This window comes from Lepisosteus oculatus, chromosome 5, assembly GCF_040954835.1.
Source record: "Lepisosteus oculatus isolate fLepOcu1 chromosome 5, fLepOcu1.hap2, whole genome shotgun sequence".
Lineage (NCBI taxonomy): Eukaryota > Metazoa > Chordata > Actinopteri > Semionotiformes > Lepisosteidae > Lepisosteus > Lepisosteus oculatus.
In genome coordinates this window covers 2,069,527-2,094,169 of record NC_090700.1, presented here as the reverse complement: position 1 = coordinate 2,094,169, position 24,643 = coordinate 2,069,527, and the positions used below count along the sequence as shown (strand labels likewise).

The 24,643-nt window shown below is 36.8% G+C and overlaps 7 protein-coding genes across 7 annotated transcripts; all 7 read left to right on the top strand.

Moving 5' to 3' along the window:
- The first annotated feature begins 751 nt into the window (after positions 1 to 751).
- On the top strand, positions 752 to 1,666 carry LOC138239256 (olfactory receptor 4S2-like). The gene has a single exon (XM_069190785.1). It carries the CDS (start codon positions 752 to 754, stop codon positions 1,664 to 1,666), a length of 915 nt encoding a protein of 304 aa, XP_069046886.1.
- A 3,570-nt stretch (positions 1,667 to 5,236) lies between these two features.
- Positions 5,237 to 6,166, top strand: LOC102696241 (olfactory receptor 4S1-like). Its single transcript, XM_069189736.1, has one exon. It carries the CDS (start codon positions 5,243 to 5,245, stop codon positions 6,164 to 6,166), a length of 924 nt encoding a protein of 307 aa, XP_069045837.1. The 5' UTR covers positions 5,237 to 5,242.
- Positions 6,167 to 7,677: 1,511 nt separating this feature from the next.
- Positions 7,678 to 8,610, top strand: LOC138239255 (olfactory receptor 6N1-like). The gene has a single exon (XM_069190784.1). The coding sequence runs from the start codon at positions 7,678 to 7,680 to the stop codon at positions 8,608 to 8,610; it is 933 nt and encodes a 310-aa protein (XP_069046885.1).
- A 2,643-nt stretch (positions 8,611 to 11,253) lies between these two features.
- On the top strand, positions 11,254 to 12,504 carry LOC138239254 (olfactory receptor 4K5-like). The gene is given in 3 exon segments (XM_069190783.1): positions 11,254 to 11,635; positions 11,638 to 11,937; positions 12,473 to 12,504. Coding segments are annotated over 3 exon segments (714 nt in total).
- A 1,173-nt stretch (positions 12,505 to 13,677) lies between these two features.
- Positions 13,678 to 14,610, top strand: LOC138239253 (olfactory receptor 6N1-like). The gene has a single exon (XM_069190782.1). The coding sequence runs from the start codon at positions 13,678 to 13,680 to the stop codon at positions 14,608 to 14,610; it is 933 nt and encodes a 310-aa protein (XP_069046883.1).
- A 2,693-nt stretch (positions 14,611 to 17,303) lies between these two features.
- On the top strand, positions 17,304 to 18,239 carry LOC138239252 (olfactory receptor 4B13-like). The gene has a single exon (XM_069190781.1). It carries the CDS (start codon positions 17,307 to 17,309, stop codon positions 18,237 to 18,239), a length of 933 nt encoding a protein of 310 aa, XP_069046882.1. The 5' UTR covers positions 17,304 to 17,306.
- Positions 18,240 to 22,062: 3,823 nt separating this feature from the next.
- Positions 22,063 to 22,986, top strand: LOC102696039 (olfactory receptor 6N1-like). The gene has a single exon (XM_006627911.2). It carries the CDS (start codon positions 22,063 to 22,065, stop codon positions 22,984 to 22,986), a length of 924 nt encoding a protein of 307 aa, XP_006627974.2.
- Positions 22,987 to 24,643: the final 1,657 nt, after the last annotated feature.

Below are 24,643 nucleotides of genomic sequence, written 5' to 3'. Positions count from 1 at the left end.
ATAGATTCTAGCTCAGGGTAATTAACCAAGGCCCACAGAGTCAAATGTCTCCCACAACGGTTTTTCTCTACAGCAATTCTCTAAAGTCTCCTTCCTGCAGGAGACATATAAATCTCCAGAAAGTTCAACTTGGAAAACGACTTCATGCTCTTCCTGCAGTAACACCCAGCTCTCCCTGAGAGGTAATGACTGTAGATATTGTAATCTGTAACTTTACTTAGAAGAGGGAACAAAAAATAAGAACTATAGAAAGGTGACATTAATTCTAATAGAATGACTCATTTGATCTTTACACTGTGTAACTATGTTTGAGTTTAATTTTTAAATCAATTCACACAAAACATTTAATTTTCCCTTTTTCTGGCATGCTTGTTATACAATGCTTGACTGTCTCATCAAATAAGAACAAATATGAATTGAAATACTTCATTATAAAATTTCTTGGAATTTTTAGTGGAGCAAGACGTGTCTAGGTGAATCTCATCACTTATAAAGTTTGTCTCAGAGGACATGTGATTACAGAGAACTCTGTCTGGAGGAATCAGAAGTGCATGCAGACAGCATAGTAGAAGACCTACTGTAATGGGTTTGCGGTTACAATTTGTAACATGTTTGCAGTGAGTACTGGGAACCAAAGCCCATATCTTTCACATGCTGGCTTCTTATTTTTTATGTATTCACAGATCATACTTTTGTAAACATAACCTGAATCAAAAGCCTCCTTCACAATGGTTTACAGCATCTTTGACTGATGGAGAACTTGTCAAATATTGTAGTATTTAATCTCAGTGGATTAAATGAGATACGGTCTCATAAATATGTCTTTTTTGCTTTTACACTTCTCTTTTACCTGTTGATCACATTTTTGAATCTGACACTAACTGCTACAATCCTCCTGGAGAAATCCCTCCATGAGCCCATGTACATCTTCATCTGTAACTTGAGTGTCAACACCCTGTATGGAACTGCTGGTTTCTATCCTAAACTCCTGGCTGACTTTCTCTCTGATACCCATGTCATCTCATATGCTGGATGTTTGATTCAAACTTTTGTGATCTACTCTTCTGTTATGTGTGAATTTAGCAATTTAACAGTGATGGCCTACGACAGGTATGTGGCAATATGCAAACCCTTAGAGTATCATTCTATCATGAATAATGTGACTGCTCAGAAATTTGTTTTGATTTTGTGGATTCTTACATTCTGTGAAGCAATGATTCCTATTCTGTTAACTCTCAGACTGCCTTTATGTGGGTCTCAGATTGACAAACTCTACTGTGAAAACTGGTCGGTTGTAAAGCTGTCTTGTGTGGACACAACTTTAAACAATGTAACTGGTTATATTTTTATAATTAAATATTTTTTACAATTCCTTTTTATTGTATATTCTTACATCCTGATCATAAGAGCATGTTTACAATCTAGAGAAGGCAGGAGTAAGTTTATGCAAACCTGTTTGCCCCATTTGATCACATTAATCTGCTTCACTGTCACCATGCTCTTTGATTTAATGTACACTCGATATGGCTCCAGGAACACATCACAGACTCTTCGCAATGTCATGGCAGTGGAGTTTCTAGTCATCCCTCCTCTTTTAAATCCCCTCGTATATGGTTTAAATCTCACTCACATTCGCAGAAAAGTATGGAAATTGTGTATTGAATAAATAGACCCTAACATTATTAGGAAATATATAAATGTCTGTTTTTTAATTACCGATAAAATGTGAATAAATGTGAATAACAATTTCTTGTGCTCTTTCTAACGGTAAGGTCTGTTTTACTTCATTTGTGTGTCTTACAATCCTGAAATGCTAACAATATAACAAGTCTGATGGTGGTGGTCCTTGAATGTTACTAAGTAGTATTTCACTAGGGACAACGATATCCAAGAACTGATTGCTTTGTGAGCGCTTGGAATACTTGGTGGGAAAAGTTTGTATGAGGAGGCTCAAACCCCATTCAGATGGAGTGAACCAAGGAGCAGCTGCAAGGTCTAGATAGGGCAGATAGGGCAGGAGAGGTAAATGCAAAGGGGTGCATCTGAGTTGAGTAAGTTTCAGGTACAGCCACACAAATGACAACAACATAAGTGATGGCTGAAACCTTTGTGTAGATCTCTAAACATTAGTTAAGTCATTAAAATCTAATAGAGGGGATGTGTAATTACGATCTAGGCATGAGAATAACTTCAGAACAGCATCAACCTTTTAAAAATACTTTTTTACAGGGAATCAAACCAGAAAGCCTAAACACTCAAGACTCTCCACTAGTAAGCCTGTGCACATCCTTTAAATACCAAAGTCCATTTACACCCATGTGAGAATCTGAAATGTTCAAACCTTCACCAATTATCCGATAACTAGACAATTCACACCCACTGTGGCTATTTACAATGACAAGACTCCACATACTGTAGTGGCCTGCCATAATCTTTTATACATATTTATAAGATAAGATAAGACTTTATTGATCCCGAAGGGAAATTGATATGTTACAGCAGTCCAGCCCAAGACAAGCAAAAAAAAACAGACATCAGAATAGACAAAACATTTGAATACGTACAGTAATACAAAATAAATATAAAATAAATAAAAATAAATACATAGGGGTGTGCAAAATATGATCATATTCACTGTAAAAACAATAAAATACTTTATGTGCAAAATGTGCATAGGTATATACAGATTGAGTGTCCAAAAAAAGTACAAGCAACATGCTGTCCATAGACGAGCAATTGAAGGGCTAACAGTCCTAGCCTGGGGCAGCGTTATACACCCCGAAGACGCCGGGAGGAAAGACCTATGGAAACGTTCCCTTGAACACTGTAGCTGGCGCAGTCTGTTGCTAAAAGTGCTCCGCTGCCCAATAACAGTCCCATGAAGCGGATGAGAGGCGTTGTTCATGATGGCTGTGAGCTTGGTCAGCATTCTCCTCTTAGCCACCACCTCCAGGGGGTCAAGGCTCAGCCCCAACACAGAGCCAGCCTTCTTGATAAGTTTATTTGCATCTCTTGTCATGATGCTGCTGCCCCAGCACACAAGAGAATAGAAGATAGCCGCTGCCACCACTGATTCATAAAAAATGTGTAGCAGTGTTCCACACACACCAAAGGACCTGAGCCTCCTAAGAAAATAGAGTTGGCTCTGACCTTTCTTGTACAGGGCGTCAGTGTTACCAGACCACTCCAGCTTATCATCCAGGTATACTCCTAAGTACTTGTAGGACTGCACCCCCTCTATGTCCTCACCCTGGATGGAAACAGGGTTCAGCGGAGACTTATTCTTTCGAAAGTCCATGACCATTTCTTTGGTCTTGCAGGTGTTTAGCTGGAGATGGTTAAGATGACAGCACTCCGCAAAGTTGGTAATCAAGCTCCTAGATTCATCCTCCCTCCCCTCTCAAATACACCCACAATTGCAGAGTCATCCGAAAACTTCTGCAGATGACATGCCTCAGAGTTGTACCTGAAGTCAGAGGTGTAAAAGGTGAACAGGAATGGAGCTAGGACAGTCCCTTGTGGAGCCCCAGTACTGCTAACAACCTGTTCGGACACGAAGCTCTGTAGCCGTACATACTGTGGCTATAGGATATTTTATAGTAGACAGATTTTATAGGAGACAAATATGTTGTAAATGGCACAATAGCAAAGATTTTTTTTTCTATGTCTCTTTCAGCATCTGCAAATAGTTTCATTTACTGACTTTGGGTATTTCCCTCATCTTGGAGACCTTGTGACCAAGACACCTGGTTATTTCTGTCAAGAAGCTCAGACTTAGACAAAATCAGATGTTCTAGCCTGACAATGATCCACATTAATGATACACAAAAAGCGACAAAGAAATGGTTAACTGCACACAAAGCAAATGTTCTTGACTGGTCTTCTTCATCTCTACCATTATCTTACCATATGGACGACTCTTCATATATTTTATCCGTGAAGTGTAAGAACCTCATGGCACACTATGAGAAGCATCTAATCAGTGTATTCCCTGCCAGTGGAGGAATAATAAAATACTAAGTAGTGTGATGTAAGTAAACGTGATCCTCTTGTTTCCTGGAATTTAATTAAATATTTATGAAAAGTATAGTCTGTGTAGTGCTATAATGATTACATAATAACATTTTTAGATTTTTTTTTAAAAGAAACCATCATATCCATACCTCATTCTACTGTATGAAATAATTCTGGAGGGCACTGTATATGTCTTTACTGCAAAAATACCCTGATCTCCCTGAAGGGTAATAACTATAGATAATAACATTAACTTTATTTATTTTAAAATACATTAAAACAGCAAGACAATAAGGTCTGTTGTGCTTTTATTATACCTTGTCCTTCTCACTAGTTCAGAAATGAAACACCACAAAATTAAACGTGAGCATAAATTGTATGTCTGATTATCATCTTCAGAATTATGTTCAAAAGTAAGTCATGTGTTGGTATTTAGAGTATATTTTCAGTCCTGATTACAATGCCCAGCTGTATTGGCCCTGTGATGTACTGTATGTAATTTTCCTTGAGGGAATTTCCATGTTTTGAACTAAAATTAGAATGCGGCCAAATGTTTTTATTTTCCTTAAGCTCAGGGTTAAAAACAAAAGCCACAGGGCCAGTGGTACCCCAGGAGAGTGTCAGACCACAATGCCCTAAAGCCTTCCTCCTGTAGCAGACATAGTATATAAAGATGTGTAAAATACTGTAGCTCCAATTAGAAAAGAAAGCTTCATGCTCTTCCTGCAGCAGTATCCTGCGCTCCCTAAGAGGTAATGTCTGCAAATATTGCCATCAATAGCTTCTTTCAAATAAAACAAACCTGCAAATGAAAAGAAGTATAATATAGTATATTACATCTAGCATGTTTGTCCATTTAGGACTCGAACTGTTTAACTTGTAGTTTTAGTATTTTTGTGTGTTGTTTAAAGTTTTTTTAAAGTATTTTATTCAACTATATACAGTATTATTCAGTCTTTGTCTAAGTACAGTATGTTAGCAATCTACGATTTTCTTTAAATACTCATACTTTTTCATTTATGTCTTTAAAGATAAAGATATTACAGGTACATTGCAGATTGCAGGAAGAAAGAATGGAAGTGTCTTCGTCTAGGAAGATGTGGTGTCATATATATTGATAATCCAGTTCAAGTCTATGGCTTATGAAGTGCACAATCAGAAGCTGATTTACGTCAGAACAGGTTCTCAGTTATAGATACAGAATAATTTATTTAAAATCCAGATTGCAATGGAGAACTTGTCCGATGTCACGACATTTACACTCAATGGACTGAACGAGACTAGAATACACAATAATGCATTTTTTGCCTTTACTTTTCTGTTTTACGTGGGGATTATTTTTGTTAATGTGACACTGCTTGCTACCATCCTCCTGGAGAAGTCCCTCCATGAGCCCATGTACATCTTCATCTCTAATTTGTGTGTTAATGCACTGTATGGAACTGCTGGTTTCTATCCTAAACTCCTGGCTGACTTTCTCTCTGACACTCATGTCATCTCATACACTGGATGTCTGTGTCAAGTCTTTGTGATTTACACCTTTGTTCGTTGTGAGTTTACCATTTTAACAGTGATGTCCTATGACAGGTATGTGGCGATTTGTAAGCCTTTAGAGTATTATTCTATCATGACACCTCTTTGTATTGGAAAATGTTTGTTGATTTCTTGGCTTGTTCCTTTCTGTGAACAAATAATTCCAATTGTGTTAACTACTAGACTGCCTTTATGTGGGTCTTACATTGACAAACTGTACTGTGAAAACTGGTCCGTTGTGAAGCTATCCTGTGTGGACACAACTTTGAACAATGTATTTGGTTACATTTGTATATTTAAATATTTTTTACAATTCCTTTTTATTGTATATTCCTATATCCTGATTATCAGAGCATGTTTACAGTCTAGTGAAGGCAGGAAAAAGTTTATACAGACCTGTTCGCCCCATTTAATCACATTAATCAGCTTCACTGTTACCATGCTCTTTGATGTAATGTACACTCGATATGGAACCAGGAACACATCACAGACTCTTCGCAATATTATGGCAGTGGAGTTTCTAGTCATCCCTCCTCTTCTAAATCCCCTCATATATGGCTTAAATCTCACTCAGATTCGCAGATCAGTCCAGAAATTATATATTAAACAGACACTTTAACATGATTTTTATGCTAAGAGAACATTTGAGGCAATATAATCTGGCTGTACAGGTAATGTAGATATACTTTATTGGGACTGTATATATAAATTATTCGATTTATATCCTTTGAAGATATGTGCTCTTATTCCTGGAAACAGCGAAAATCTTTAGTGAAATATCTTACAATTTTTTTTATTTATAGATTCTGAAATGAGATACTGTTCACAGTTAAACGTTTTTAAAAATGTATTTTTTAATCATGGTAACAAATAAAATTCCAATAAAATGTCTTTCACAGGTGCATACTGTATATTTTCAGAGTTCCAGATTTACTCTGATCTTGTAACATGAGCTCTGACAGGCTTGAGTCAATATCTCCACCTGCACAAAAGTCTAACTACTGTAAACTGTCTTTGAGACAGGAGACAAAAAACAATGATTACAAAAATACATTGTCAGTACTGGTTTTTAAAGACACCCATCTGCTATTCGAAATCTATGAGTAGATGGGCATTTGATATTATCATCTTGCTTGTTTTAAATTACTGACGGCCAGGATAGTGCCTTAAACTGGACACGCCTGAGTGCACCTGGAACAGAGGGTGTTGTGTGTGTGTTTCAAAGGAACTGCCGAGTGGATAACTTTTTTTCAAGGAACAGAAGGTCTTGTCCCAGAATGTATGCCGATCAACACTACCAGCCTTTGTACTGTAGGTCTCTGTCTCATGATTTTAGACTGAAATGTCACTTAGAGATGCCACATACAGTATGACGTATATCGGAAGTAAATATTTGTAGACTGGATTTAAGTGTCCAGATTTATCTGGCACTCGGCATGTGTGCAGTTTACTATGTTACTCCACCTGTGCACCAATGTTCCTATTTTACAATAATTACCCCTGTGGAATACAACTCCGCCTCATTAATCAAGATCCACAGAACCAGTGGTCTCCCAGGACTGTTTGCAGACAGCTATTCTCTAAAGCTTCCCTCCGGCAGGAAACGTATAAAACTAAGTAGCACAGATTGGAATAAAAAAAGCTTCATGCTCTTCCTGCAGCAACAACCCGTTCTCTCTGAGGTAATGTTTGTAGATATTGTCATTCATTGTTTTATACAGAGAACAGCAGAAAGCTGATATTAGTTCTAAGACTGTAACTATCTGTTAATTATTTGATTTATTTTTCCCTTCCTATATGATTGTTACTAATGCTAGCCTATCTTCTCATATGTACTTATATGTTTTTATATATTAGCGAAATGTGTAAATCTTATTTGGTAATTAGTTAAACAAAGAAGATGTGTGTTTACTTGGCTTTCTGCTGGGTAGAAGTAAAAGTGCCTGTAAGTGACAGTCAGTGAAAAGAACTGCTCTCTTCACGACTGGATCTGAACCTTTTGTGACGTGCTTGCTGGGTTACGTAGTCCATAGCTTGAACTGCTGTCTTCTTATGATCTGGTTAATGCATATTTTAAAAACTGAGTTTAAACAATTAAATCAAAAGCTGACAACATTCCCCACTTACTGTATGGAAAACATATCTAGCATTGCGGTATTTTATCTCAATGGATTAAATGAGACAAGATCACAGAAATACATCTTTTTTCTTTTTACTCTTCTTTTTTACCTGTTGATCATAATTTTGAATCTGACTCTGATTGCGGCAGTCCTTCTGGAGAAATCCCTCCATGAGCCCATGTACTTCTTTATCTGTAACTTGAGTGTCAACACCCTGTATGGAACTGCTGGTTTCTATCCTAAACTGCTGGCTGACTTTCTCTCTGACACTCATGTCATCTCATACACTGGATGTTTCACTCAAGTCTTTGTGATCTACTCTTCTGTTTTGTGTGAATACAGCAGTTTAACAGTGATGGCCTACGACAGGTATGTGGCAATTTGCAAACCCTTAGAGTACCATGCTATCATGAATACTGTGACCGCTGGAAAAATTATTTTGATTCTGTGGGTTCTTCTTTTCTGTGAATCTTTAATTCCAATTTTCTTGGTTATGAGACTGCCTTTATGTGGGTCTCAGATTGACAAACTCTACTGTGAGAACTGGTCAGTTATAAAGCTGTCCTGTGTGGACACGACTCTAAACAATATCTATGGTTATATTGTAATAATTCTTCATGTATCACAGGCCTTTTTTATTGTATATTCTTACACCAAGATTATCAGAGAGTGTTTAAAGTCAAGTGAAGGAAAGAGTAAATTTGTACTGACCTGCTTGCCTCATTTAATCACATTATTCAACTTCACTATCACCACACTCTTTGATATCATGTATTCTCGTTATGGCTCCAGGAACACACCACAGATTCTTCGCAATATCATGGCAGTGGTGTTTCTAGTCATTCCTCCTCTTTTAAATCCCCTCGTATATGGATTGAATCTCACTCAGATTCGCATGAAAGTCAGGAGATTGAGAAAGAGAAAAGTAAACTCTAGAACATAGTTTGCCTCCATGGGCATGAATACTGAAATGTATTATGCTTCTGTATGTTCCAATGAGAAATTCTTTATACATCTATGTATGTATTCAGAAAATAAGTTCATTATGTTATCCTTTGATTATGTTTTAGGCAGCATAAAACAAGTAATGCTTGAAATGAAGATATGATTTGTACTCTTCCATAGTTTTAAATGAGAAAATCTAGACAGTAAACTGGAAATTTAAAAACAAAACCTTGACTCCTTAACTGTCCATGATGAAAGCTCCATTACTTATCAAAATTGCTCAGAGACTCTCTGCTCTCAAAGCGCTTAAAAAATCCAAACATCATGATTGATCACTGCATTTCAACTAAATCCATCGTGCTCAGCTATGTAATGCAATAAATCAGTGTGAAGAATATATAACAAACTTGACACCTCAATAAATAAACAACGCGTTACTCCTGAGTGTATATTACTCTGTGTTTGGTTCTTCTGTTTATTACATGATATACTCTTTTAACAACATGGCGCAGGAGAGTGGCGGCGTGTTGCGTGTGGCTCCTTGCATGTTCATTTTTGTCTGTTTTGTATTGAGGGCTTTCTGCGTCCAGTCTGTCTTTTCAACAATTATTTATGACCGACAGGTGCTTATGGACACTGGGTCGAGAAACACTGGCTCACAATGATGTTTTCTTTTTCTCTAAGATGTATGTTATTTAACTTGTTGTTGTAGATGCTCTGTGTTTATGTTTTTGGTGTTTCCTTGATGTCCTTGTAGAAGAGCATACATGCAAATAAGCATTTTATTGCACTTGTGCACATGACAGTCAACTCTACTCTCTACTCTACAATGACTTAGATCAGCACTTAAACACAAGATGTGAAAATAGTATTATAATTGATGTATGAATTCCAGTTTTGTAACAATCCCATAAAATGTACTTATGGATATGGATTAAGACCATATGCCCGCCGGCCTGATAGATACTGTACCCAGACTGTTTCCCTTTCAAACATTGAGAAATCCTTCTGTAAAGTCAGAGAAACTGCTCCATTGTGAAATATTACTGGGCAGCAGATGGAAATATTTCCCTGAGCTTTACTCCATTTCAGTGTTCATCAGAACAAAATGTTGCTTTATTACATAGGAAATGAAAATAAAAGTCACTCATCAGGCAGAAAAAATCTTTTCCCTTCCTTAAGGCACATTGATTGCTTTAATGAAAAAAAAAAGGGAAATAGCACAGGTAATTGACTGATATCCTTTGACACTGCTGGTTATTGAACTCAGAGGTACAGTGACATCAGTTTGAAGTAGTTCAAGTAGGTAATTGCGTCAGCATGCGCAGGCTGCAAAGGAGCAGGTAAAGGTTTATTCAGGCTGAAAGGAAAAGAGCAGAGATGCTTGGCTGTGGAGCCTTCTTCAGGTGTGAAACCCTCTCTCTCACCTACAGCCGAAACATTTGCTCTTCTCTATTCCTTTCAGTATGGAATTTAACCTTTATCAGTTTGAAACGTATAGTATAAGAATATTGGATGGGTTTCTCTTAGCATTCATATTAAATTAATTATAAACTGAATGTAACTGTATTTGAATATCTTCTTTAGGTGATTACGCGATATGTGCTTCCTTGAAATTAACAAAAACCTACCAATTTAAATTCAAAATATGTCTCTGTCTCTCTGGGACAAAATTTGACTAAATATATGCCCCATATGCATTTAGTTGACATGTATGGCTCATCAGAAATGTACTGTACCAGAAGTGTTATTGCCTGTCTTAATGAAAAAGAAAACTGTTTCATTTATATTGTTCTCTTATCTATTTTCACACTTATATTGTGCATTTTAAGCTCAGAGGAAAGGGTATATATTGGCATGGACTCCTGATTTCACTGTTCAAATAGATTTGGTTCTCTGGCACATGTGCAGTTTTCTATATGAATTGCACACAATTTCCTAGAGAGCACGAGATGACCATTTAAAAGTAGTTTTATTTTCACCTTAATGAGTTCCACCTTAAGATGATTACACAAAAACCAGAGAGTCGTGGGATCATTTAACAAGTAGTACAGTGTCAAGAGTCTCCCAGGACTGTTTTCAGACAGAAACTCTCTAAAGTCTCCCTCCAGCAGGAGTTAAATAAAGCAGTAAAGTAGCTCAGATGGAAAAACAAATCTTCATGTTGTTCTTGCACCAACACGCTGCTCTCCTAGAGAGGGGGTAATGTTTGTAGATGAGTTGTCCATCATCTCAGTTTGGGAAACAAACCTTCATGCTCTCAGCACATTCTCCATGAGAGGTAATGTCTATACTGTTGGTATTATCATCTGTAGATATACCTAAAAAAAACTAAAGTAATGATAACAGCAGAAAGCTGTTACTAATTTTAACAGGAGCACTTGTTTAATCTTAATTTATGGAATTAGAATTATATATTTATTAATATGTCTTGAATGTATTTTTTGTTTCACACATTCTTGTCAGTAAGGTAATGACTTACATTACTGTTTCACCTTGTGGTAATTTGCTTGCATGGAGTGCTGGAGACAAAACCTGTGTCCTAGAGAGTCTGGCATTTTGTGTTCTGATAAAGTCATCAACAATCCCATATTGACGCCCAAACAATAATTCTGAATCAGCTTTAAAGCATCTCTAACCGATGGGGAATTCATCAAATGTTGCAATGTTTCAACTCAATGGATTAAACAAAACAAGATCACATAAATATGTCTTCTTTGCCTTTACTTTTCTGTTTTACCTCTTGATCATATTTCTGAATCTGACACTAACTGCTACAATCCTCCTAGAGAAATCCCTCCATGAGCCCATGTACATCTTCATCTGTAACTTGAATGTCAACACACTGTATGGAACTGCTGGTTTCTATCCTAAACTCCTGGCTGACTTTCTCTCTGACACTCATGTCATCTCATACACTGGATGTTTGATTCAAGCTTTTGTCATCTACTCTTCTGTTTTGTGTGAATGCACTACTTTAGGAGTAATGGCCTATGACAGGTATGTGGCGATATGCAAACCCTTACAGTAATATCTATCATGAATGCTGTAACTGCTGGAAAAATTATTCTGATTTTGTGGATTGTTCTATTTTGCGAGTTAATGATTGCACTTTTCTTAAATATCAGACTGCCATTATGTGGGTCTCAGATTGACAAACTGTACTGTGACAACTGGTCAATGGTAAAACTGTCCTGTGTGGACATAACTCTAAACAGTATCTATAGTTATATTGTTGTTATTGTTCATGTTTCACAAGCTATTTTTATCGTATATTCTTACATCCAGATCATCATTGTGTGTGTAATGTCCAGTGAAGGCAGAAGTAAGTTCATGCAGACCTGCTTTCCTCATCTTGTCTCATTAATCAGCTTCAGTATCACTACAGTCTTTGATGAGATGTTTTCTAGATATGGCTCTAAAAACACACCACAGACTCTTCGCAATATCATGGCAGTGGAGTTTCTAGTCATCCCTCCTCTTCTAAATCCCCTCATATATGGCTTAAATCTCACTCAGATTCGCAGATCAGTCCAGAAATTACAGTATATATTAAACAGACACTTTAACTTGATTTTTATGCTAAGAGAACATTTGAGGCAATATAATCTGGCTGTACAGGTAATGTAGATATACTTTATTGGGACTGTATATATAAATTATTCTGTAGTTTTATATCCTTTGAAGATACGTAATCTTATTCCTGGAAACAGCGAAAATCTTTAGTGAAATATCATACAATTTGTTTTATTTATAGATTGTGAAATTAGATACCGTTTTTAAAAATGCATTTTTTAATCATGGTAATAAATAAAATTCCAATAAAATGTCTTTCACAGGTGCATATTGTATATTTTCAGAGTTCCAGATTTACTCTGATCTTGTAATATGAGCTCTGAGAGGCTTGAGTCAATATCTCCACCTGCACAAAAGTCTAACTACTGTAAACTGTCTTTGAGACAGGAGACAAAAAACAATGATTACAAAAATACATTGTCAGTACTGGTTTTTAAAGACACCCATCTGCTATTTGAAATCTATGAGTAGATGGGCATTTGATATTATCATCTTGCTTGTTTTAAATTACTGACGGCCAGGATAGTGCCTTAAACTGGACACGCCTGAGTGCACCTGGAACAGAGGGTGTTGTGTGTGTGTTTCAAAGGAACTGCCGAGTGGATAACTTTTTTTCAAGGAACAGAAGGTCTTGTCCCAGAATGTACGCCGATCAACACTACCAGCCTTTGTACTGTAGGTCTCTGTCTCATGATTTTAGACTGAAATGTCACTTAGAGATGCCACATATGACGTATATCGGAAGTAAATATTTGTAGACTGGATTTAAGTGTCCAGATTTATCTGGCACTCGGCATGTGTGCAGTTTACTATGTTACTCCACCTGTGCACCAATGTTCCTATTTTACAGTAATTACCCCTGTGGAATACAACTCCGCCTCATTAATCAAGATCCACAGAACCAGTGGTCTCCCAGGACTGTTTCCAGACAGCTATTCTCTAAAGCCTCCCTCCGGCAGGAAACGTATAAAACTAAGTAGCACAGATTGGAATAAAAAAAGCTTCATGCTCTTCCTGCAGCAACAACCCATTCTCTCTGAGGTAATGTTTGTAGATATTGTCATTCATTGTTTTGTACAGAGAACAGCAGAAAGCTGATATTAGTTCTAAGACTGTAACTATCTGTTAATTATTTGGTTTATTTTTCCCTTCCTATATGATTGTTACTAATGCTAGCCTATCTTCTCATATGTACTTATATGTTTTTATATATTAGCGAAATGTGTAAATCTTATTTGGTAATTAGTTAAACAAAGAAGATGTGTGTTTACTTGGCTTTCTGCTGGGTAGAAGTAAAAGTGCCTGTAAGTGACAGTCAGTGAAAAGAACTGCTCTCTTCACGACTGGATCTGAACCTTTTGTGATGTGCTTGCTGGGTTACGTAGTCCATAGCTTGAACTGCTGTCTTCTTATGATCTGGTTAATGCATATTTTAAAAACTGAGTTTAAACAATTAAATCAAAAGCTGACAACATTCCCCATTTACTGTATGGAAAACATATCTAGCATTGCGGTATTTTATCTCAATGGATTAAATGAAACAAGATCACAGAAATACATCTTTTTTCTTTTTACTCTTCTTTTTTACCTGTTGATCATAATTGTGAATCTGACTCTGATTGCGGCAGTCCTTCTGGAGAAATCCCTCCATCAGCCCATGTACATCTTTATCTGTAACTTGAGTGTCAACACCCTGTATGGAACTGCTGGTTTCTATCCTAAACTGCTGGCTGACTTTCTCTCTGACACTCATGTCATCTCATACACTGGATGTTTCACTCAAGTCTTTGTGATCTACTCTTCTGTTTTGTGTGAATACAGCAGTTTAACTGTGATGGCCTACGACAGGTATGTGGCAATTTGCAAACCCTTAGAGTACCATGCTATCATGAATACTGTGACCCCTGGAAAAATTATTTTAATTCTGTGGGTTCTTCTTTTCTGTGAATCTATAATTCCAATTGTCTTGGTTATGAGACTGCCTTTATGTGGGTCTCAGATTGACAAACTCTACTGTGAGAACTGGTCAGTTATAAAGCTGTCCTGTGTGGACACGACTCTAAACAATATCTATAATTATATTGTAGTAATTCTTCAAGTATCACAGGCCTTTTTTATTGTATATTCTTACACTAAGATTATCAGAGAGTGTTTAAAGTCCAGTGAAGGAAGGAGTAAATTTGTACTGACCTGCTTGCCTCATTTAATCACATTATTCAACTTCACTATTACCACACTCTTTGATATCATGTTTTCTAGATATGGCTCTAGAAACACACCACAGATTCTTCGCAATATCATGGCAGTGGAGTTTCTAGTCATTCCTCCCCTTTTAAATCCTCTCGTATATGGATTGAGTCTCACTCAGATTCGCATGAAAGTCAGGAGATTGAGAAAGAGAAAAGTAAACTCTAGAACATAGTTTGCCTCCATGGGCATGAATACTGAAATGTATTATGCTTCTGTATGTTCCAATGAGAAATTCTTTATACATCTATGTATGTATTCAGAAAATATGTTTATTATGTTATCCTTTGATTATGTTTTAGGCAGCATAAAAGAAGTAATGCTTGAAATGAAGATATGATTTGTACTCTTCCGTAGTTTTAAATGAGAAAATCTAGACAGTAAACTGGAAATTTAAAAACAAAACCTTGACTCCTTAACTGTCCATGATGAAAGCTCCATTACTTATCAAAATTGCTCAGAGACTCTCTGCTCTCAAAGCGCTTAAAAAATCCAAACATCATGATTGATCACTGCATTTCAACTAAATCCATCGTGCTCACCTATGTAATGCAATAAATCAGTGTGAAGAATATATAACAAACTTGACACCATAGTAAATAAACAACGCGTTAGTCCTGAGTGCATATAAGTCTGTTTTTGGTTCTTCTGTTTCTTACCTGATATACTCTTTTAACAACATGGCGCAGGAGAGTGGCGACATGTTGCGTGTGGCTCCTTGCTTGTTCATTTTTGTCTGTTTTGTATTGAGGGCTTTCTGCGTCCAGTCTGTCTTTTCAACAATTATTTATGACCGACAGGTGCTTATGGACACTGGGTCGAGAACCACTGGCTCGCACTGATGTTTTCTTTTTCTCTAAGATGTATGTTATTTAACTTGTTGTTGTAGCTGCTCTGTGTTTATGTTTTTGGTGTTTCCTTGATGTCCTTGTAGAAGAGCATACATGCAAATAAGCATTTTATTGCACTTGTGCACACGACAGTCAACTCTACTCTCTACTCTACAATGACTTAGATCAGCATTTAAACACAAGATGTGAAAATAGTATTATAATTGATGTATGAATTCCAGTTTTGTAATAATCCCATAAAGTGTACTTATGGTTATGGATTAAGTCCATATGCCCGCCTGCCTGATAGATACTGTACCCAGACTGTTTCCCTTTCAAACATTGAGAAATCCTTCTGTAAAGTCAGAGTAACTGCTCCATTGTGAAATATTACTGGGCAGCAGATGGTAATATTTCCCTCAACTTTACACCATTTCAGTGTTCATCAGAACAGAATGTTGCTTTATTACATAGGAAATGAAAATAAAAATCACTTCAGAATCACAGTGTGTGTTATTGTACAAAATCAAGATCACGTGCTGCCTCTTTTCACAAGGCAGAGATCTTTTCCCTTCCTTAAGGCACATGGATCGTTTTAATGAATGAAAAGAAAGGGAAATAGCACAGGTAATTGACTGATATCCTTTGACACTGCTGGTTACAGAACTCAGAGGTACAGTGACATCAGTTTGAAGTAGCTCAAGTAGGTGATTGTGTCAGCATGCGCAGGCTGCAAAGGAGCAGGTAAAGGTTTATTCAGGCTGAAAGGAAAAGAGCAGAGATGCTTGGCTGTGGAGCCTTCTTCAGGTGTGAAACCCTCTCTCTCACCTACAGCCGAAACATTTGCTCTTCTCTATTCCTTTCAGTATGGAATTTAACCTTTATCAGTCTGAAATGTATAGTATAGGAATATTGGATGGGTTTGTCTTAGCTTTCATATTAAATTAATTATAAACTGAATGTAACTGTATTTGAATATCTTCTTTAGGTGATTACGCGATATGTGCTTCCTTAAAATTAACAAAAACCTACCAATTTAAATTCAAAATATGTCTCTATCTCTCTGGGACAAAATTTGACTAAAAATATGCCCCATATGCATTTAGTTGACATGTATGGCTCATCAGAAATGTACTGTACCAGAAGTGTTATTGCCTGTGTTAATGAAAAAGAAAACTGTTTCATTTATATTGTTCTCTTATCTATTTTGACACTTATACTGTGCATTTTAAGCTAGAGGAAAGGGTATATATTGGCATGGACTCCTGATTTCACTGTTCAAATAGATTTGGTTCTCTGGCACATGTGCAGTTTTCTATATGAATTGCACACAATTTCCTAGAGAGCATGAGATGCCCATTTAAAAGTAGTTTTATTTTCACCTTAATGAGTTCCACCTTAAGATGATTACACAAAAACCAGAGAGTCGTGGGATCATTTAACAAGTAGTACAGTGTCAAGAGTCTCCCAGGACTGTTTTCAGACAGCAACTCTCTAAAGTCTCCCTCCAGCAGGAGTTAAATAAAGCAGTAAAGTAGCTCAGATGGAGAAACAAATCTTCATGTTCTTCCTGCACCAACACGCTGCTCTCTCAGAGAGGGGGTAATGTTTGTAGATGAGTTGTCCATCATCTCAGTTTGGGAAACAAACCTTCATGCTCTCAGCACATTCTCCATGAGAGGTAATGTCTATACTGTAGGTATTATCATCTGTAGATATACCTAAAAAAAACTAAAGTAATGATAACAGCAGAAAGCTGTTGCTAATTTTAACAGGAGCACTTGTTTAATCTTAATCTATGAAATTAGAATTATATATTTATTAATATGTCTTAAATGTATTTTTTGTTTCACACATTCTTGTCAGTAAGGTAATGACTTACATGACTGTTTCACCTTGTGGTAATTTGCTTGCATGGAGTGCTAGAGACATAGCCTGTGTCCTAGAGAGTCTGGCATTTTGTGTTCTGATAAAGTCATCAACAATCCCATATTGACACCCAAACTATAATTCTGAATCAGCCTTAAAGCATCTCTAACCGATGGAGAATTCATCAAATGCTGCAATGTTTCAACTCAATGGATTAAACGAAACAAGATCACATAAATATGTCTTCTTTGCCTTTACTTTTCTGTTTTACCTCTTGATCATATTTCTGAATCTGACACTAACTGCTACAATCCTCCTAGAGAAATCCCTCCATGAGCCCATGTACATCTTTATCTGTAACTTGAATGTCAACACACTGTACGGAACTGCTGGTTTCTATCCTAAACTCCTGGCTGACTTTCTCTCTGATACCCATGTTATCTCATACACTGGATGTTTGACTCAAGCCATTGTCATCTACTCTTTTGTTATGAGTGAATTCACTACTTTAACAGTGATGGCCTACGACAGGTATGTGGCAATATGCAAACCCTTAGAATATCATTCTATCATAAATGCTCTGATTGCTGGGAAATTTGTTTTCATTGTGTGGATTTTTGTTTTCTCTGAGGTAACAATTCAAGCTGTGTTAACTCTCAGACTGCCTTTATGTGGGTCTCAGATTGACAAACTCTACTGTGATAATTGGTCAGTGGTAAAGCTGTCCTGTGTGGACACAACTGTAAACAATATCTGTGGTTACATTTTAGTAATTGCTCAGGTTTTACAAGCCTTTTTTATAGTATATTCTTACATCCAGATTATCAAAGTGTGTTCAAAGTCTAGAGAAGGCAGGAATAAATTTATACAGACCTGTTTGCCCCATTTGATCTCATTAATCAACTTCACTGTTGCTATCCTTTTTGATGTGTTGTATTCTAGATATGGCTCTAGAAACACATCACAGACTCTTCGCAATATCATGGCAGTGGAGTTTCTAGTCATCCCTCCTCTTCTGAATCCCCTCATATATGGATTGAATGTCACTCAGATTCGCATAAGGATTAAAATATTATTTAACAGAAAAGTAGACTTTCGACATTAAAAGACATTAAAATGTGTACGCTACAAATAACAATATAAAATAGCAATGAATATTTCTTCATTTCTTAAGGCTTTTCTTGGTGTAGTTTTAGGAACTGAGAAAATTATCTTACTGTTGTGTGGTTTTACACAATATAATATGGATGCACAGAAAATCTATATTTATCCCTGACAGTTTAAAATGTTTTTCAGAATTTTGTATTTCTAAACTGTGAACACACTAATTTAGCAGTAATGGCCTATGACGGGTATGTGGGGATATGCAAACCCTTACAGTACCATTCTATCATGAATGCTGTAACTGCTGGAAAAATTATTCTGATATTGTGGATTGTTCTATTTTGCGAGTTAATGATTGCATTTTTCTTAAATATCAGACTGCCATTATGTGGGTCTCAGATTGACAAACTGTACTGTGACAACTGGTCAGTGGTAAAACTGTCCTGTGTGGACACAACTCTCAACAGTATCTATAGTTATATTGTTGTTATTGTTCATGTTTCACAAGCTGTTTTTATTGTATATTCTTACATCCAGATTATCAGAGTGTGTGTAATGTCCAGTGAAGGCAGGAGTAAGTTTATGCAGACCTGCTTTCCTCATTTTATCTCATTAATCAGCTTCAGTGTCACCACAGTCTTTGATGTGATGTTTTCTAGATATGGCTCTAGAAACACACCACAGGCTCTTCGCAATATCATGGCAGTGGAGTTTCTAGTCATCCCTCCTCTTCTAAATCCCCTCATATACGGCTTAAATCTCACTCAGATTCGCATAAGGGTTACGAGATGGTGTAGCAATAACAGACACTAGAATATGCACGGTATCAAAATGTAAACGTTTGACTTTTGAAGCTTGTTTACCTTAAAAATAATGACAAACTACAATTCCTATGTTTAAATGTGAACTGAAATTTCATTTTGTAAGTGTGTGATGCTGAGCATATGATTAAAGCGCCACATTCTGAATGCAAAGGAAATTGTGATGTACTTGTACTATATAACTCTGTATTAGACAGTTTTCTAAAGGGGTACTGTATACCTTATTCTCTAAAAAACTAAAAACAAAGTAACTGAAGGGTGGTACTATATGTTATGCTTCAAATTGCAGAATTAAGCAGGCAAGTAAAAATATATTTTCCAAAATGTCCTGGTCACTTTTCTCTTTTTCTAGTTTGATTCCCAGTTTCTGTTTTGCAACTCATTAGTAACCACTATAGACTAAATTCAGAAACAAAATATCATTCCTTCCTATTTTTCCTATTGTTTTAGATATACTGTACAGTCTGTGTACACACATGGACACACACAGGGTGGGGAGAATGGGGGGTTTGAGTGGCCTCTGCTGGGAAGAAGTGAGTGTGGTCTCACAGTAATGTAATGCTCTCTTCACAGGTGGACTGCTGACCTCAGACCTTTTCGTGGTAACATTTTCAACTGACGGAACTTTAAAGCTTAATCTTAGTTAGTCATAATCACATCTTTTTAACACATATAGTATCTAACTAGAAATGGAGAACTTGCCCAATGTAACAGTATTTACACTCCATGGATTAAATGCCACAAGATCACAAAAATATGTCCTTTTTACCTTTACTCTTCACTTTTACTTATTGATCACTCTCTTGAATCAGACTCTGATGGCTGCAGTCCTTCTGGAGAAATCCCTCCATGAGCACATGTACATCTTCATCTGTAACTGGTGTGTTAATGTACTGTATGGAACTGCTGCTTTCTGCCCCACACTCCTGGGATAGACAACTCCTCTTACATCTGAATACATTAACGAAAATCATTGTGGATGTGGATATTATATTAACAAATGTTTTATCAAAACTGGCAGATCTCATTTAACATAGATGCTGTATCTACATTGTTTTATGTGCAAATAGCAAAAATATAAAGAATAAATACAAAATTGGTAACACTGAGATATGAGATTAATTATGATAAAGACTTGTAGCTGTTTATGTTGACTGATAAATTACCTCTTCTAGACAATGTGAGCAAGCAATTAAAAAGACAGTCAAAACCTTAAGATATCCAGTTAAAAGCATTACATTAAATCAAGGTCTGTTATGTTAGGAAATTGTGTCTCACATTAGTAAGGCTTCATTTAAAATAGTGTGTGAAGTTTTAGTCACCACATTATAGAAAGATATTGCTGCCCATGAATCAGATGACACAAGAAGAGCAATCAGACATGTTTGTCCTTTACAAAATGTCCTACACTCACAGGCTTAAGGAACAGAACTCATTTAGTCTTGAATAGAGAAGACTTTGAGAGAGCCTGATACAAGTATTTCTGATCCTCAAAGGTACAGACAAAGTCAACCCAGAAGGTTTATTCAGAATGAACTGCAGAACACAAATTAGAGCATATCAGTGGAAATAACTGGATGTGCACTTAAAATCGGGACTAGGAGGCTTCTCTTGATGCAAAGGGTTGTGGCCGAAGTCATTCTCTAAATTTTAATCTTTCTTATGTTTGCAATATCACGGCAGTGGGTTTTCACAGACAACTTAAATCTTCCCCAGATCTGCAGAACAGACATTGTGCATTAAACAAAAAGACACTCTAAGTGGTAACTGTAACCACTGGAAAATACACTCCAGTATCCTTTCTCTGAGTAAGGAGTAAGTAAGGATGTAACAAGTTTTTCAGAGAGCAGATAGAGAAAGCTCACAAATAAACAGTCAGAGGTTTGCACTAGCAAACAGTTATCTGACCATGCTTCTTTCCACAAGAACAGTTTCTGTGAACGACTCCAACCACATGTGATCTGAGAGCATCACAGACTCTGAAGGCACATTTGGCTACATTTCACTGCACAAAGCTAAACTCCCATTTACAAATTAGAAAACCTGCATTACTGAGAAGGAAAAGTGTTTCACTTTCCTTGTTCTTTAAGTGCATTTAAGTCTCAGAGGAAAAGGCATGTACAGTATAGGCATGGACAATTTTCAGGCCTTCTGTAGGTACATTGCCGGCTACTGTACATTGGTGTTCTGGTCCTTGTGCACTTTCCTACCTGAGTCTCTTACAACACTTACAATGTCCCCGAGGGAAAGGGGTAGTTTTCTTTCCATTATATATTCCAGCTCCAGGTGATTAAACAAAAAAAAACAGCACTATTTTCTTCACAAGCACTGCTGTGTCATGAGTCTCCCAGGACTGTTTACAGTCATCAATTCTTCCTCCTGCAGGAACCTTACACTATAAAGCAGAGAAAAGCAGCTCAAAGTAACAAAGCTTCATGCTCTTCCTGTAGCAGCACTGCACTCTCTGAGAGGTAGTAATGTTTCTAGATATCGTCATCTGTAAATTTGCTTTAACTAAAGTGCTATCTATATCTATAACTATTTACTTATAACTAAATATTCTGTTGTAAATTAGTTATAAATTAATTTGTGTTCCAATTAACTTTTATTTTGTACATGATTGTAAGTGTGCTAAAGACTAACCTTAATGTCTTGAATTCTGCATCTGTTACATTTTGTAATTGACTTTTACATTATACTGTACAATATATGACTATAATGTCTATGACAGATGGAGGACTTGTCTAATGCTGCTTTATTTAATATCAATGCGTTTGAGGATTCAAAAAAGGTTGTGTGATTGTAGAGATGAAATAGAAGTGACTTTGGGAAGCTCAGCAGGAGAAAAACACTCAATTATCTCTTCACAACTGGTTATGATGTTTAGATAATTTGCTTGGATGGAGTGCTGGGAATATGGTCTGTGTTCTGGTAAACTCACAGATGATCTCACGTTAAAACCCCAAAAATAGGTCAGACCCAGCTTTAAAACATCTCTAATTGATGGAAAACTCATCTAACATTGCAGTATTTAATCTGAATGGATTAAATGAGACAAGATCACAGAAACATATCTTTTTTCTTTTGACTTTTCTCTTTTACCTGTTGATCATATTTCTGAATCTAACTCTGATTACTACAGTCCTCCTAGAGAAATCCCTTCATGAGCCCATGTACATCTTCATCTGTAACTTGAATGTCAACACACTGTATGGAACTGCTGGTTTCTATCCTAAACTCCTGGCTGACTTTCTCTCTGACACCCATGTCATCTCATACACTGGATGTTTGATTCAAGCTTTTGTGATCTACTCTTCTGTTATGTGTGAATACAGCAATTTAACAGTGATGGCCTATGACAGGTATGTGGCGATTTGCAAACCCTTAGAGTACCATTCTATAATGAATACTGTGACTGCTAAAAAAATCATTTTGATTCTGTGGACTGTTACGTTCTGTGAAACACTGATTCCCATTTTGTTAAATATCCGACTACCTTTTTGTGGGTCTCAGATTGAAAAGCTCTACTGTGATAACTGGTCAATGGTAAAGCTGTCCTGTGTGGACACAACTCTAAACAATATCTGTGGATACATTTTAGTAATTGCTTGTGTTTCACAAGCCTTTTTTATTGTGTATTCTTACATCCAGATTATCAGAGTGTGTGTAATATCCAGTGAAGGAAGGAGTAAATTTGTGCAGACCTGTTTGCCTCATTTCATTTCACTAATCACTTTCAGTATCACTACAGTCTTTGATGTGATGTTTTCTAGATATGGCTCTAGAAACACACCACAGACTATTCGCAATATCATGGCAGTGGAGTTTCTAGTCATCCCTCCTCTTCTAAATCCCCTCATATATGGCTTAAATCTCACTCAGATTCGCATAAGGGTGAAGAGATGGTGTAGCAATAACAGACACTAGAATATGGACGGTATGAAAATGTAAACACTGGTTCGAGAACCACTGGCTCACACTGATGTTTCTTTTTCTCAAAGATGTATGCTATTTAAATTATTGTTGCTGCCGCTGTTCTATGTTTATGTTTTTGGTGTTTCCTTGATGTCCTTGTAGAAGAGCATACATGCAAATAAGCATTTCATTGCACTTGTGCACATGACAGTCAACTCTGCTCTCTACTCTACAATGACTTAGATCAGCATTCAAACACAAGATGTGAAAATAGTAATATAATTGATGCATGAATTCCAGTTTTGTAACAATCCCATAAAGTGTACTTATGGTTATGGATTAAGTCCATATGCCCTCTTGCCTGATAGATACCTAGACTGTTTCCTTTATCCCTTATGTTTCCCTTTCAAACATTGAGAAATCCTTCTGTAAAGTCAGAGTAACAGCTCCATTGTGAAATATTACTGGGCAGCAGATGGAAATATTTCCCTGAGCTTTACTCCATTTCAGTGTTCATCAGAACAGAATGTTGCTTTATTACATAGGAAATTAAAATAAAAGTCACTCATCAGGCAGAAAAAATCTTTTCCCTTCCTTAAGGCACATGGATTGTTTTAAATGAATGAAAAGAAAGGGAAATAACACAGGTAATTGACTGATATCCTTTGACACTGCTGGTTATTGAACTCAGAGGTACAGTGACAGCAGTTTGAAGTAGTTCAAGTAGGTGATTGCGTCAGCATGCGCAGGCTGCAAAGGAGCAGGTAAAGGTTTATTCAGGCTGAAAGGAAAAGAGCAGAGATGCTTGGCTGTGGAGCCTTCTTCAGGTGTGAAACCCTCTCTCTCACCTACAGCCGAAACATTTGTGTCACGGATGTCCAAAGGGACAAACCGTGGGGAGCAGGAGAGCGGAAAAAGACCCATATGCGTAGCGGCGAGACGGGGAAAAAGGCCCGGGCTCATAGTGCAAAGAGTTCAGGAATGCCGTATAGAAACCTATGCCCTCAGGGAGCGGACGTGGGGCGCCCTGGTGATAGGCGGGTCTCAGGACATCCGAACGTCAATGCTGAGCGAGGACAGAGTGCAAGACCCGGAAATATATAGCCCAAGGGAAAGAGAGGGACAGGAAGGACAGCAGACCGGAAACTAGGGACAGGACAGAGAAGGAGCGCCCCCTGGCTGCAGAGGGCGTGACAATTTGCTCTTCTCTATTCCTTTCAGTATGGAATTTAACCTTTATCAGTTTGAAATGTATAGTATAAGAATATTGGATGTTTTTTTTTCCTGATGCATGTTTAAATTTGGAATGATATACTGTATATACTTATGTATCATATAAGTGTGTCAAATGAAATGTGAAATCTAATCATCTCTGAATTACATCAAATTAAGAAAAAAAATAATTTTTCAAAGACAAGAACAAAATTAATGATCATATTTCCTTAGGGAAACAGCAAAACAGTAAATATCAGTAAAATAGTAAAATATAAAGCCAAGAAAAGTATAGCTTTTATTTTACATTAATCATAAACTGAATGTAACTGTATTTGAATATCTTCTTTAGGTGATTACGCCATATGTACTTCCTTGATATTAACAAAAATCTACCAATTTAACTTCAAAATATCTCTCTGGGAGAAATTAGGGCTAAATATATGCCCCATATGCA